The sequence below is a fragment of the Entelurus aequoreus genome, linkage group LG26 (assembly GCF_033978785.1).
Source record: "Entelurus aequoreus isolate RoL-2023_Sb linkage group LG26, RoL_Eaeq_v1.1, whole genome shotgun sequence".
NCBI classification, from domain to species: Eukaryota; Metazoa; Chordata; class Actinopteri; order Syngnathiformes; family Syngnathidae; genus Entelurus; species Entelurus aequoreus.
Genome location: NC_084756.1, coordinates 4789230 through 4803792, shown reverse-complemented (window position 1 = coordinate 4803792; position 14563 = coordinate 4789230). Strand labels below are relative to the sequence as shown.

At 43.5% G+C, this 14563-nt stretch overlaps 1 protein-coding gene across 1 annotated transcript; it reads left to right on the top strand.

The window, feature by feature from the left end:
• Positions 1–1091: 1091 nt before the first annotated feature.
• Positions 1092–13829, top strand: LOC133643048 (immunoglobulin-like and fibronectin type III domain-containing protein 1). The gene is made up of 22 exons (XM_062037456.1): positions 1092–1221; positions 1307–1443; positions 3278–3377; positions 3593–3635; positions 3711–3894; positions 3993–4106; positions 4178–4340; positions 4424–4696; positions 4834–4965; positions 5014–5117; positions 5223–5356; positions 5616–5742; positions 5821–5962; positions 6026–6319; positions 6758–6937; positions 7008–7136; positions 7218–7526; positions 7596–7681; positions 7758–7950; positions 10033–10329; positions 13300–13626; positions 13699–13829. Exons 1-22 carry the CDS (start codon positions 1092–1094, stop codon positions 13716–13718), a joined length of 3618 nt encoding a protein of 1205 aa, XP_061893440.1. The 3' UTR covers positions 13719–13829.
• Positions 13830–14563: the final 734 nt, after the last annotated feature.

Here is a 14563-nt window from a genome sequence, read left to right as displayed (position 1 = left end):
AGCTCACCGGCGTCACAATGTAAACAAACGCCATGGGTGGATCTACACCTGACATCCACTGTAATGATACCAAGTACAACAGTGTATCTAGTCAATACTACTATGATTACATCAATATTTTTTAGCATCATATTAATTCATATTACGTTTATAAAGTCAGTAAATACGTCCCTGGACACATGAGGATTTTGAATATGACCAATGTATGATCCTGTAACTACTTGGTATCGGATCGATACCTAAATGTGTGGTATCATACAAAACGAATGTAAAGTATCAAAGAAGAGAAGAATAAGTGATTATTACATTTTAATAGAAGTGTAGATAGAACATGTTAAAACAGAAAGTAAGCAGATATTAACAGTAAATGAACCAGTGGATGAATAATCAATTTTTACAGTTTGTCCCTCATAATGTGTACAAAATAATAGGTGTATAAATGACACAATATGTTACTGCATACGTCAGCAGACTAAGTAGGAGTCTTTGTTTGTTTACTTACTACTAAAAGACAAGTTGTCTAGTATGTTCACTATTTTATTTAAGGACTAAACGACAATAATAAACATATGTTTCATGTACACTAACATTTGTCGTTACAATAAAGCCAATAATGCAATTTTTTGTGGTGCCCTTTATTTAGAAAAGTATCAAAAAACATTTTGGTATTGGTGCAAAAATATTGGTATCAGGACAGCACTAAGACACACAATTGTATAGATTGCACATGCTGTTTAGCACGGGGTATTTGGATCTAAGTTAATCAGGCCCTAAGTATTTAAGCCAACATATTACAGAACAAACCCCAAGTAGAAATAGTATTACATTACCTCATGAGGTAATGATAATAATAAACTAAAAAGGCAAATATTCTGTTTTGTGATGCTAGTTAATTTGTTGACATTGCAATACAATGATCAGTTGTGATGTCGTGGAAGAACACGACTTGTACTCGCAATGTTTCCAGTCACTTTCGAACTATCTTGAATGTCAAAGGTGTGTTGGAACCGTTCTGAACTGTACAACTTCTGGAGTTCCACTTCAACAAATACTCATATTTAACCATTTGTTCCTGACATTTGATAAATGCAATGGAAGTCAACATCAAGAAAAGGTCGAGGGTCCCCGGAGTGATGATCACTCAGTTTGTGGAGGAAGTTCCTGCCGGCATGAGCACCCCAGATTTCACCAGGAAACCCATCGCTCTGACCATTCAAGAAGGTACGGCCATGTTACACCTCAAGACGGTGATGCAGTGCAACAGAAACATGTTTGCCATGTGGTCATTGACGCCGCACCTTTGCAGGAAAGCTGGGCATTTTCAAAGCGGTTGTTACTGGAATACCCGAACCGACGGTGACCTGGGTGAGGAACAGTGGGGAACTGGATGAGGACAATTATAGAGTGGTCCGTGACGCCAGTTCTGGGGAGTACCAACTCCAGGTAAGATCATAACAACAACCGTATCTTCTGGACCATAGGGCGCACCGGTTTATAAGGCACATTAAAGGGGTCATATGTAAAAGACTTCCTTGTGGTCTACATAACTTGTAATGGTGGTTCTTTGGTCAAAATGTTGTATAGATGATGTTTTACACATCATCTGAGTCTCTTCAGGATGCAACATTTTGTGGGCGGTCTTAATTACATGCCTCCACTTCGACAGTGTCTTCTCTTTGTTGTAGCGGTGTAGCGTGCAAGGACGGGAGTGGAAGAAGTGTCAAAAGATGGCGCTAACTGTTTTGATGACATTCAGACTTTACTTCAATCAATAACGGAGCAGCATCTCCTCATCCGTGGCTCACTTGTGCAACATCAAAGCCCGAAATGTGTCCCGTGAAAAAACGTCCGACCGGAACTCTCTAATAACTAAAGTTCCTTGGGTGAATAATGTCAACTCACTACACCGGTATGTTTTAGTGCTTTCATGGCGAGTTTACTGACATTTATAAGTAAGAACTTTACACTACTTTATATTAGAAATGGCAACAGCGGAAGATGAATGCCACATAAGAAGGTAGAGAAAAAGAACAGTGGCGGACAATCGCAAATTTTCAGGACTTATGCAGATCCCAAATACACATCAGCAGGTACCAGAAGGTAAGAAAAGTTGTTTTTGCATAATATTGTGAAACAAAACGCCAGATATTATGTCTGCTAATGGGTGCCATTTTGCGGTCCTTATACACACACCATAGTAATACTTGTATCTCTGAATATGGTAGCCGTAATGGGCAAACCATCCATCAGGCGGTGCATGGAACATTTAAAGTTTTGGTGTTGTTTACTGGTGTCATATCGCAGTCTACATGTATCTCTTACGTGTGACTGCCATCATATTGCATCCATCCATCTTCTTCAGCTTATTCGAGGTCGGGTAGCGGGGGCAGCAGCCTAAGCAGGGAAGCCCAGACTTCCCTCTCCCTAGCCTCTTTGTCCAGCTATTCCCGGGGGATCCAGAGGCGTTCCCAGGCCAGCCGGGAGACATAGTCTTCCCAACGTGTCCTGGGTCTTCCCCGTGGCCTACTACCGGTCCAGAGGGAGGCGTTCGGGTGGCATCCTGACCAGATGCCCGAACCACCTCATCTGACTCCTCTCGATGTAGAGGAGTTGCGGCTTTACTTTGAGTTCCTCCCGGATGGCAGATGTTCTCACCCTATCTCTGAGGGAGAGCCCCGCCACCCGGCGGAGGAAACTCATTTGGGCCGCTTGTACCCGTGATTCTGTCCTTTCAGTCATAACCCAAAGCTCATGACCATAGGTGAGGATGGGAACGTAGATCGACCGGTAAATTGAGAGCTTTGCCTTCCGACTCAGCTCCTTCTTCACCACAACGGATCGATACAGCGTCCGCATTACTGTAGACGCCGCACCGATCCGCCTGTCGATGTCACGAAGCACTCTTCCCTCACTCGTGAACAAGGTACTTGAACTCCTCCACTTGGGGCAGGGTCTCCTCCCCAACCCGGATATGGCACTCCACCCTTTTCCGGGATCATATTGCAGTCTACACGTATCGCTTATGTTTGACTGCCATTTACTGGTCACACTTATCATTACACCATGCACCAAATAAAATTGCTTCGAGGTCGGTAAGCAAAACCAGAATTATTCTATACATTAGGTTATAAGGCGCACTGTCGAGTTTTGAGGAAACAAAAAATATTTTAAATGCGCCTTATAGCCTGGAAAATACGGTACTCTGACTCCATTTTTTGTGTTGCCAAGTTGACAAAGTGGATAACTGTAGTCTCATATTGACTACGTATCATTACAGATTCCAGATATATCAGTGGATCATGCTGACACCTACAAGTGTTTCGCTACCAACGTGTATGGAAAAGCCATTGTCACTGCTGCTCTAAATGTCATTGAGGGTGAGTCGGTAAATAGACCAATCAAAGTCGATCACTACATTCTACTCTTATTGTCTTCCTCTGTAGTTGGGTACAAAAAGAGCCGAGCCCTGCAGCAATCAAGAACAGGTACACTGTACATACCGTGTGACTTGAAAAGACAAAAGTAGGATCAGGACTGTTCTAGGTGCAAAAGTCACGTACTAACCGATGTTACACTCCCTTTGCAATGGTAGCTATACGGGAAACACCTGAAGATTTGAGAAAAGCCTTAAACAAGTAGGAGGGCAGAATATCAATGGGCAAAGGTAAAGTTGATGGCATTCAGGTTGACGTATGAACTCCTTCCTGTAGGGTTGACAATGAACCAAAAGCAGAAGTCAAACGAGTTGTCGATGACAGATTTTGGGAACTTTTGATGAGTGCTGATAAAAATTGCTACGAAAACATCTGCCGGGAGTACGGGGTTACGGATTTCCGCTGGATGCTGAAGAAACTGAACGAGAAGAAGCTGGAAAGGGAACATGAGCAAGAAAAGGTGAGTTTTTATGCAGCTTTGACTGGTGAGCAGAGCGCCAATAAGAAAATGTTTCATACAAGAGCATGTTTGTGTCCTGTTTGTGATTCAACAAACAGGTTGTTGAGAGATTGTGTAACCTGAAGCCCATTGAGATGAAAGCCAACGGTGAAGCAGAGTTTGAACTTGAAATGTCACTCAGGGACGCTGCAAGCAGAATCTTCTTGTTTAAGGTCAGATGCTTTATGCTACGTTTTCTAAAGAAAAAATGAGAAAGTGTGGCAAAACACATGTTTTCGTACAGGACGGTGTAATGGTTCCTTTTGACGACGAAACAGAGGACAAGCACGCCTTGAGGCAAGTGGGGAAGAGGTTTGTGTTTAGCATCAATGGCGTTAGCCCAGAAGACGCCGGATTGTACCAAGTGGAGGTTGACGGAGTTAAGATCTTCTCGACTGACTTGAAAGGTGAGATGCTGTCTCAATTAAATCTAGTATTCCAGTTTGAATAATTACCTGTGATGCTCAAACAAGCTGCCATCTTGATTTAGTTCCCAGTGTAGACTTTCTGGTGAAGATTCAGGACGTCAAAGCAGAAGAAAGGGAAGATGCCGTGTTTCAGTGTGTCGTTTCGCAACCCATAAAAAAAATGAACTGGAAGGGAAAGAATATTTCACTGGAGCAAGGAGACAAATATGATATCATTGTGTCAGAGGATATGCTGATTCATACCCTGGTGGTGAAGGACTGCCTGGTATTCGATAAAGGAATTTATGCAGCTGATATTGGACTTAAATCCTGCAGCGCCTGGCTCATAGTGGAAGGTAAATGAAAGAAATATATTCAAAATGCTGGAGGAAGCAGAGCTAACGTCTCTTTTGTGTATCAGCTGACAATGATCCAAACTCTCGCGGAAAGAAGAAAGCACGCAAAACAACGCGAGCAGGCGGTGGTGGAGAAGAGCTGTTGAAGATCGCAGAGGAGCAACAGGCCAAGTTACAAAAGGAGAGAGGCGAGTTGATTGCCAAGGCAAAGGCGGAGGCGGAAGCAGCCGCGGCAGCTGCAACTGAAAGAGCTGAGGCTAAAGCTGAAGGTAAAGCTGTAGCACAGGCTAACTCTAAAGCTAAAACAGAGATTAAAGCTACGGCCCAACAAAAGGCAAGCTCGAAAGCTGAAACAGAGGCTAAAGCCAAAACAAAGACCAAAGCCAAGAAAAAACTAAAGGAGAAAGCAAAGGTAAAGAAGGTGGAAAAAGCTGAGACAAAAGAAAAAGATGAGACAACGGCCACCACAGAATCAGGTGTGATGAAAAATGAACAAGTTGGAGAAGAGAAAGTCGAACTGAAGGAGGAGGCAAAAGTGGAAGAAGACGAGGAGAAGGAGGAGGAAGAAGATGAGGAGGAGGAGGAGGAAGAAGAGGAAGATGACGAGGAGGAGGAGGAAGAAGAGAAGGAGGAGGAGGAGGAGGAGGAAGAAGAGGAGGAGGAAGAAGAGGATTTTAAAGAGGAAGAGGAACAGGAAAACGGTGAGCCTACACAAGTAGCAGCCAAGAAGAAGGTACAAGTAGAGGACCCTGAGACTGCAATTCAAGTCTCTGATGCAGAAGAAGAGGAGATGTTTCAAAAGAAGAAGAAGAGAGTGCGAGCAGGCCCGCTTGTTCCTGATACTGTTATCGGTAAGAAAGAAAAATTACATTTGCTTCATATGTTACTACTTCTTTCTGACGATCTAACAAACTCCTTCAGACCCGGGGGTTTACTTCACCAGTGGTCTCTCAGACATCAGTGCAATTATTGGTACTGAGGCGGAGCTGGTCTGCAGACTGAGCAGCGAAGACTGTGAAGGGGTCTGGTACAAAGATGGAAGACAGGTGAGGAGCACACAAGCTTTGACGGGAACAGAAGAAACTGTTGATGGCTTCAATGTGAGTCTGCTGTATGTTTGTCAGGTGACAGCCACTGAAGAGATGTGCTTTGTTAACGATGGGACTTATCGCAAGCTAGTGTTCAAAAACTGCAAGGAAGAGGACGCTGGGAAATATCGATATGAAGCTGATGGCCGTAAAACAGAAGCAATGCTGGTTGTAGAAGGTACTGACGGATGATTGAAATCAATTGACAGACAGAGTGATGAAAACAGTGTCTCTTCACCAGATCCTCCAAGACTCAACCAGGATGATCTGGCCCACTTCATCAAACCGGTTGTCGTAAAAACTGGTAAAGACGCAGCCTTCAAGCTGACCTTTGTGGGCCGCGAACCCTTGAAGATCCAGTGGTACAACGAAGGCGAAGAGCTGCTGGAGGACCCCCACCTCAGAATTGAAAAGTCTGGCTCGCACAGTCGCCTGCTGCTTCTGAAGTGCAACCGCAAGACCAGGGGAGAAATAAAGATGAAGATTAAGAATGAATTTGGAACAGCAGAGGCAATTACCCAGCTCATTGTATTAGGTTTGTATGAACAATATTCTATGGACAACACTTGACATCTACAACATTTCATGTTCTTTTATTTGTTTACAGACAGGCCAACACCACCCCTGGGCCCTGTAGACATAATTGAAAGCTCGGCATCCTGCATCGATTTCAAATGGAGGCCTCCCAAAGACAATGGAGGCTCCCCGATTACCAACTACATCCTGGAACGCCAGCAAATTGGTCGGAACAGTTGGAAGAAATTGGGAAAAATGGGACCCGAAGCAAAATACAGGGACACAGATGTGGATCACGGGCGAAAGTACTGCTATCACATCAGGGCTGAAAATGATCAAGGCATTAGTGAAATGATGGAAACTGATGATATTCAGGCAGGGACCAAAGGTACATTATTTCATGTTAAATATTGACTTAAACAAGGTATGTTATTTTAAAAAGATAACATGTTTGTAGCATACCCTGGACCACCCACTGGCCTGAAAGTTATAAGTGCTTTCAAAGACTGCATCAACCTTGCATGGTCTGCGCCTTCAAATACCGGTCGAACCAACATTTTGGGATACAATGTGGAGAAACGAAAGAACGGCAGCAATCTTTGGGGCCTTGTCAACCCACCAGAGGAACCCATTAAAGGTAACATCCTAGAATGATTAACATAGACATTCATAATTTGCTAGTTTTGATAGATGCCTAACACCAACAGAGAAAAAGTATGCTGTTAAAGACGTTGTTGAGGGCATCGAGTACGAGTTCCGCGTTTCAGCTATCAACATTTCTGGTGTTGGCGAGCCAAGTGCACCTTCCGAGTTTGTTGTTGCACGAGATCCAAAGAGTGAGAAGTATTTCAAAATTAATTAGAATGAGAAAGATGACTGCACCATTCTCCGATTAACTATTTGATGATGCCATTTAGAGCCCCCGGGAAAAGTCACAGACTTGAAGGTGACCGATTCGACATACACCACCTTATCTTTAAGCTGGACCAAACCTAAGGAAAAAGAAGGGGTCCAGGATGAGGCCAAAGGGTATTTTGTGGAGCTCAGGACAGTGGACAACCCAGAATGGGGTCGCTGTAACTCCAGTGCAATAATCGTGAACTCTTTCACCATCATGGGCCTCAAGTCTATGGCCATGTACTGGGTGAGAGTTGTCGCCACCAACGAAGGTGGTGACAGTGAACCTCAAGAGTTGGACAACCACATAATTGCAATGCCTCCCCCAGGTGAGTGCGTGAAATTTAACAAGATTTTTTTGTAACCCGGACTTATGTTGTCTGAAACTTCTCAAACAGTGAGACCTCATTTTACTGACAAAAAAATTAAGAACTTTGTTGTTACAAGAACTGGGAACTCCGTAAGGCTCAACTACAACTTTAAGGTTCAGTATGCGTCCCCAATGAATAAATGAAGTCACAAACTATCATTTTAAGTAAAACATGTCTCGGTGTTCTCAGGGCTCTCCAAAACCGACCGTTACATGGCTGAAGGACGGTCTTCCTGTTCCCAAGCATGTGACAGTGAGCAATTCAGACACATCATCACAGTTAATGATCGCTTCGTCCGAGCGTCAAGACACCGGAATCTACACCCTTATCTTGAAGAATATGGTTGGACAGGTGACCTCCAGTGTTGAGATAAGAGTGACAGGTACGCTGATTGGTAAGAGGACTACCAACATTTATAGCCATGGCTACCTAAACCGCAAAGAGGACGTGGTAATCATATAACAAATTGTTTGATTTTAAAAATGAATTGCATGAGAAAGTGGAAAAGAAAACAAGCTCTCTCTGACCACCTGGCCATGGTTTAACAAGTATGTTGCAGCATGGAACCAATGAGGCACAAGCTGCTGAGTCAGCATTCATACCGCAGATGTGCTCTTTGTAAACAAGTGTAACATGCATGAGTTTTGACACCATGACCTCAAAAGCACAAGCAACATCTTAAAGCACATGCAGATGTACGAGATGGAACCGTAGGATGCTGGCCACTCATGATATTTCAATTGCAGTAAGCGCCGTCTTGTGGAGTTAATGCATATTACACCAGGAGGTTACCAAGAGCCACAACGGTTAAAGCCACTCTTTTTGACCGGGCACTATTCCGAGAACTACAAACCCCAAAAGCTGTGAAGTTGTCACATTGTGTAAATGGTAAATAAAAACAGAATACAATGATTTGCAAATCATTTTCAACCTAAATTCAGTTGAATAGACTGCAAAGATAACATACGTAACGTTCAAACTGGAAAATGTTGTTATTTTTTGCAAATATTAGCTAACTTGGAATTTGATGCCTGCAACATGTTTCAAAAAGCTGGCACAAGAGGCAAAAAATAGTGGGAAAGTTGAGGAATGCTCATCAAAGACTTATTTGGAACATCCCACAGGTGAACAGGCTAATTGGGAACAGGTGGGTGCCATGATTGGGTATAAAAGCAGCTTCCATGAAATGCTCAGTCATTCACAAACAAGGACGGGGCGAGGGTCACCACTCAGTCAACAAATGCCTGAGCAAATTGTTCAAGAACAACATTTCTCAAGCAGCTATTGCAAGGAATTTAGGGATTTCACCATCTACGCTCCGTAATATCATTAAAAGGTTCAGAGAATCTGGAGAAATCACTGCACGTAAGCCATGATATTATGCACCTTGGATCCCTCAGGTGGTACTGCATCGAAAAGTGACATCAGTGTGTAAAGGATATCACCACATGGGCTTGGGAACACTTCAGAAACCCACTGTCAGTAACTACAGTTGGTCGCTACATCTGTTAGTGCAAGTTAAAACCCTGCTATGCAAAGCCAAAGCCATTTATCAACAACACCCAGAAAAGCCACCGGCTTCGCTGGGCCCGAGCTCATCTAAGATGGACTGATGCAAAGTGGAAAAGTGTTCTGTGGTCTGACGAGTTAACATTACAAATTGGTTTTGGAAACTGTGGACATTGTCTCCTCCGGACCAAAGAGGATGAGAACCATCCGGACTGTTCTAGGTGCAAAGTGTAAAAGGCAGCATGTGTGATGGTATGGGGGTGTATTAGTACCGAAGACATGGGTAACTTACACATTTGTGATGGCACCATTAATGCTGAAAGGTACATACAGCTTTTGGAGCAACATATGTTGCCATCCATGCAATGTTATCATGGACGCCCCTGCTTATTTCAGCAAGACAATGCCAAGCCAGGTGTTACAACAGCGTGGCTTCATAGTAAAAGAGTGTGGGTACTAGACTGGCCTGCCTGTAGTCCAGACATTGAAAATGTGTGAAGGCTAAAATATGAGAAGGGAGACTGTTGAACAACTTAAGCTGTACATCAAGCAAGAATGGGAAATAATTCCGCTTCAAAAATGTGTCTCCTCAGTTCCCAAACCTTTACTGAGTGACGTTAAAAGGAAAGGCCATGTAACACACTGGTAAAAATGCCTTTTTTGCAATGTGTTGTTGTCATTCAATTCTAAGTTCATGATTATTTGCAAAAAATAACAGTTTCTCAGTGTGAACATGAAATATCTTGTCTTTGCAGTCTATTCAATTGAATATAAGTTGAAAAGGATTTGTTGTATTCTCTTTTTATTTACCATTTACACAACCTGACAACTTCACTGCTTTTGGCTTTTGTATTTGCTTCTAACTTTGTTCATTGAATAGGACATAATTAGAGCATTTACATTGATTTCGTATGTATAAAAACAATTATTATTCCCTGGTGTATTTGTACTGCAGATGACCCCAAGCCTCCAGGCCCGGTGGAGTTGGAAGAGAACGTGTCTGGCACCATCACAATCGCGTGGACGGCCTCTCCGGACGAGAAGAAAGATGACAGGCTCCACTACACCATCAGCAAGCGTGACTCTGTCAAGCGGACATGGCAAACCGTCGCTGACCATCTCTTCAACAACAAGTTCACTGCGGTCAACATCATGTCTGGAAGGCAGTACAAGTTCCGGGTCTACGCTAAGAACGACATGGGCACTTCCCAGCCCTCGGAGTCGCCCACCTGGGAGGTGAAGAGAGAGAAAGGTGGGAATGTTTGATTGGCGTTTTGTTACAGTATTGCAGCGGTAGTCAACTACATTTACAGAAACTTAAGGACCAGGGGGCCAGACCTCTACCTTCATTATTAGTCTTATTTTGATGTTTGTCTATTCATTTCTTTAAAGGTACGGAATTCAGAGAAAAATAGCCTTCCGACAGGAGTACTCTGCCTGTTAAAGATTGTCCATATGTGTGATCAGGGTCAGAGCCTGGTCCACATTGCCGGCAGTAAGTCAGACCCGTTTCCTGCCCTTAGTCACTGATTCTGTTCATAACTTTTATGGACAGAATTTCTAGGCGTTGAAGTGATCCGGTTTGGTGGCTGCAGGATTAGGTCTCTGCTTTTTGCAGATGATGTGGTCCTGATGGCTTCATCTGGCCAGGATCTTCAGCTCTCACTGGATCGGTTCACAGCCGAGTGTGAAGCGACTGGGATGGGAATCAGCACCTCCAAGTCCGAGTCCATGGTTCTCGCCCGGAAAAGAAGAGATCTTACCCCAAGTGGAGGAGTTCAAGTACCTAGAAGTATTGTTCACGAGTGAGGGAAGAGTGGATGGTGAGATCGACAGGCGGATCGGTGCGGCGTCTTCAGTAATGCGGGCGCTGTATCGATCCGTTGTGGTGAAGAAGGAGCTGAGCCGGAAGGCAAAGCTCTCAATTTACCGGTCGATCTACGTTCCCATCCTCACCTATGGTCATGAGCTTTGGGTTATGACCGAAAGGACAAGCGGCCCAAATGAGTTTCCTCCGCCGGGTGGCGGGTCTCTCCCTTAGAGATAGGGTGAGAAGCTCTGTCATCCGGGAGGAGCGCAAAGTAAAGCCGCTGCTCCTCCACATGTAGAGGAGCCAGATGAGGTGGTTCGGGCATCTGGTCAGGATGCCACCCGAACGCCTCAAAAGGGAGGTGTTTAGGGCACGTCCGACCGGTAGGAGGCCACGGGGAAGACCCAGGACATGTTGGGAAACCTGGGAAAGCCTCGGGATCCCCCGGGAGGAGCTGGACGAAGTGGCTGGGGAGAGGGAAGTCTGGGCTTCTCTTTTTATGCTCCTGCACCCGCGACCCCACTTCAGATAAGCAGAATAAGATGGATGGATGGATGGATGGTATATGACTACTTTAGAGTTTTCAGGAATCTGCTACAAAACTGTTGGGTCTCTTTCAATATTTTTTAAACTGAACCCCAGGATTTGGCCCATGTGCCACTAGTTAAATACCCCTACTCACCAGAAAACTTTGTAAATAGTATCTCGCAAAAGTGAGTACAATTCTCACGTTTTAGCAACCATTTTTATTACAGTTTATATTCTGTAGAAGCAGTACTTTTCAAAGCAAACATAAATGATAAATGGGTTATACTTGTATAGCGCTTTTCTACCTTCAAGGTACTCAAAGCGCTTTGACAGTATTTCCACATTCACCCATTCACACACACATTCACACACTGATGGCGGGAGCTGCCATGCAAGGCGCTAACCAGCAGCCATCAGGAGCAAGGATGAAGTGTCTTGCCCAAGGACACAACAGACGTGACTAGGATGGTAGAAGGTAGGGATTGAACCCCAGTAACCAGCAACACTCCGATTGTTGACACGGCCACTCTACCAACTTCGCCACACTATACACATTTTTTATATGGGCCTGCTGCATTGCAAAAGCTAAGCAGCAGTGGATGGGCACTTGCAATGCAGCAGGCCCATATTATTATTCCTCATACTTCAACTTGTATTATTATAGTTCCGCACGTTTCTCTTGCAACATTTGTTTTGCTAGCGTCTCTTATATTAGCATGCTAGCGTTTTATGCTAGCTTTTTTGCTACTTTCTATGTCTACACCAACAAATACTGCACTTTGGTATTTCTTCTTACCCAGTCATGTGCTAGCTTCTTAAAATTAGCATGCTAATATGCTAATATTAGCATGGTATCTTTTCCAGCTAATATTTCTCTTTTTTTCGCTAATTCCGCAGCCATACACCTTAGAGTCATATAACTTTGAATGTGACACTTGTAAAATGTTAGCGTGCTAACGTTAACATGCTAGCACGCTAACATTAAGGTGTTTTCAAAAATTGTACACTTTTTTTCCTGTAATTCTGCTGCCATACACCTCAAGGTCATATAACTTGTATGTGGAACATGCTAACAGTTAGCATGTTTATGTTAGCATGCTAACAGTAAATTGCTAGGTTTTTGAGCTATTTTTGCTGCTGTTTACCCTAGAGTCATACAACTTGGTATGTGACACTTGTTAACTGCTAGCATGCTAGTGTTAGCATGCTAGCGTACTTACATTAACATGCTAACTTTTTAGCTAGCTTTACATGTTTTTCTCTAATTTCACAGCCATACACCTTACAGTCATATATCTTGGTATGTGACACATGCTAACTGATAGCATGCTAACGTTAGCTTGCTAGCGTGCTAACATAAGCATGATATTTTTTTTAGCTAAATTTGCATCCGTTTACCCCAGAGTCAAATAACTAGGTACGTGACACCTGTTAAATGTTAGCAGGCTAGCAAGCTAATATTAGCATGCTAACTTTTTTTTGCTGTTTTTTTCACTTTTTTCTCCACTTCCGCAGCCATACACCTTACAGCCGTGTTACTTGATAGGTGAGACATGCTAACTGTTAGCATGCTGTCGTTAGTACACATGCTAAGTGTTAGAAATGTAATGTGCGCATGCTAACGTTTTAGGCTTGCTCTGTAGGTTATTTTGTACAGTTACACCTAAAACTCACGGATTTGGACACTCAGCACATCTTACAAGAACGGTGGCTTCTGAGGAACCCGGCCAAAGGTCCATGGCACAGATAGCTTGCCCATCAAAATTTCCAAAATTTTCTAGTTTTTAATTATTGTTTTATTATATTAGACTGTCAAAATTAACTGTACTTGTATTACTGTAATTGTATCCATTTTGAACAACTCTCACCCAACATGCATTCCAGAGTCATTTTCTTTGAACCTTCCGGACTCCAAGGACTGCCGCTTTGATGCACCACCCGCCTTCTCCGTCCCACTTAAAATGCATAACGCTCCTGAGAGCTACGAGTGCTACATGAGCTGCGCTGTGACGGGAAACCCCAAACCTTACATCACTTGGTACAGAAACAACGTCAGCCTCAACACCAATGCCAACTACTACATCACCAACACGTGCGGGGTGTGCTCCATGGCCATACTCAAGGTGGGGCCCAGGGACCGCGGGGACTACACGGTTGTTGCAGAGAACTCACTGGGAAGAGTGGAGTGTTCAACCAAACTCGTTGTCAAAGGTGAATATACATAAAACCTACATTTGCTTTGACATATTTGAACCCTTTTTTGGTTTTCTTTGCCATTTTCAGAGTCGGTGGCGGGCTCGTGAACAACCGACGACTCCTGCTGCTTTAAGAACGACGACAAACAATAAATTAAGTGACAAAGTTTTGCCGTGCTTTTTGCTCATTGAAATTATTTTTAATGAGTAAATAATTACAGTACCCAAAAGCAGTGACGTTGTCAGGTTGTGTAAATGGTAAATAAAAAGAGAATACAACAAATCCTTTTCAACTTATATTCAATTGAATAGACTGCAAAGACAAGATATTTCATGTTCACACTGAGAAACTTAGAATTTACTGGAAACACATTGCAAAAACGTTGTCAGAGGGGCATTTTTACCAGTGTGTTCCATGGCCTTTCCTTTTAACAACACTCAGTAAAGGTTTGGGAACTGAGGAGACACATTTTTGAAGTGGAATTCGTTCCCATTCTTGTTTGATGTACAGCTTAAGTTGTTCAACAGTCTCCCTTCTCAAATTTTAGCCTTCACACATTTTCAATGTTTGGACTACAGTCTAGTACCCGCACTCTTTTATTATGAAGCCCAGTGTTGTAACACCTGGCTTGGCATCATCTTGCTGAAATAAGCAGGGGCGTCCATGATAACGTTGCTCGGATGGCAACATATGTTGCTCCAAAACCTGTATGTACCTTTCAGCATTAATGGTGCCTTCACAGATGTGTAAGTTACCCATGTCTTGGGCACTAATACACCCCCATACCATTACACATGCTGCCTTTTACACTTTCCCCAGAGAACAATCCGGATGGTTCTTTTCCTCTTCGTCCGCAGTTTCCAAAAACAATTTGAAATGTGGACTCGTCAGACCACAGAACACTTTTCCACTTTGCATCAGTCCATCTTAGATGAGCTCGGGCCCAGCGAAG

Coding starts and splice junctions, on each gene's coding strand:
- LOC133643048 (XM_062037456.1), top strand. CDS start 1,092: ATGGAAGTCAACATCAAGAAAAGGTCGAGGGTCCCCGGAGTGATGATC. Junction 3,636..3,710: donor TTGAGAAAAGCCTTAAACAA/GTAGGAGGGCAG, acceptor TCCTTCCTGTAG/GGTTGACAATGAACCAAAAG. Junction 7,682..7,757: donor GGCTCAACTACAACTTTAAG/GTTCAGTATGCG, acceptor CGGTGTTCTCAG/GGCTCTCCAAAACCGACCGT.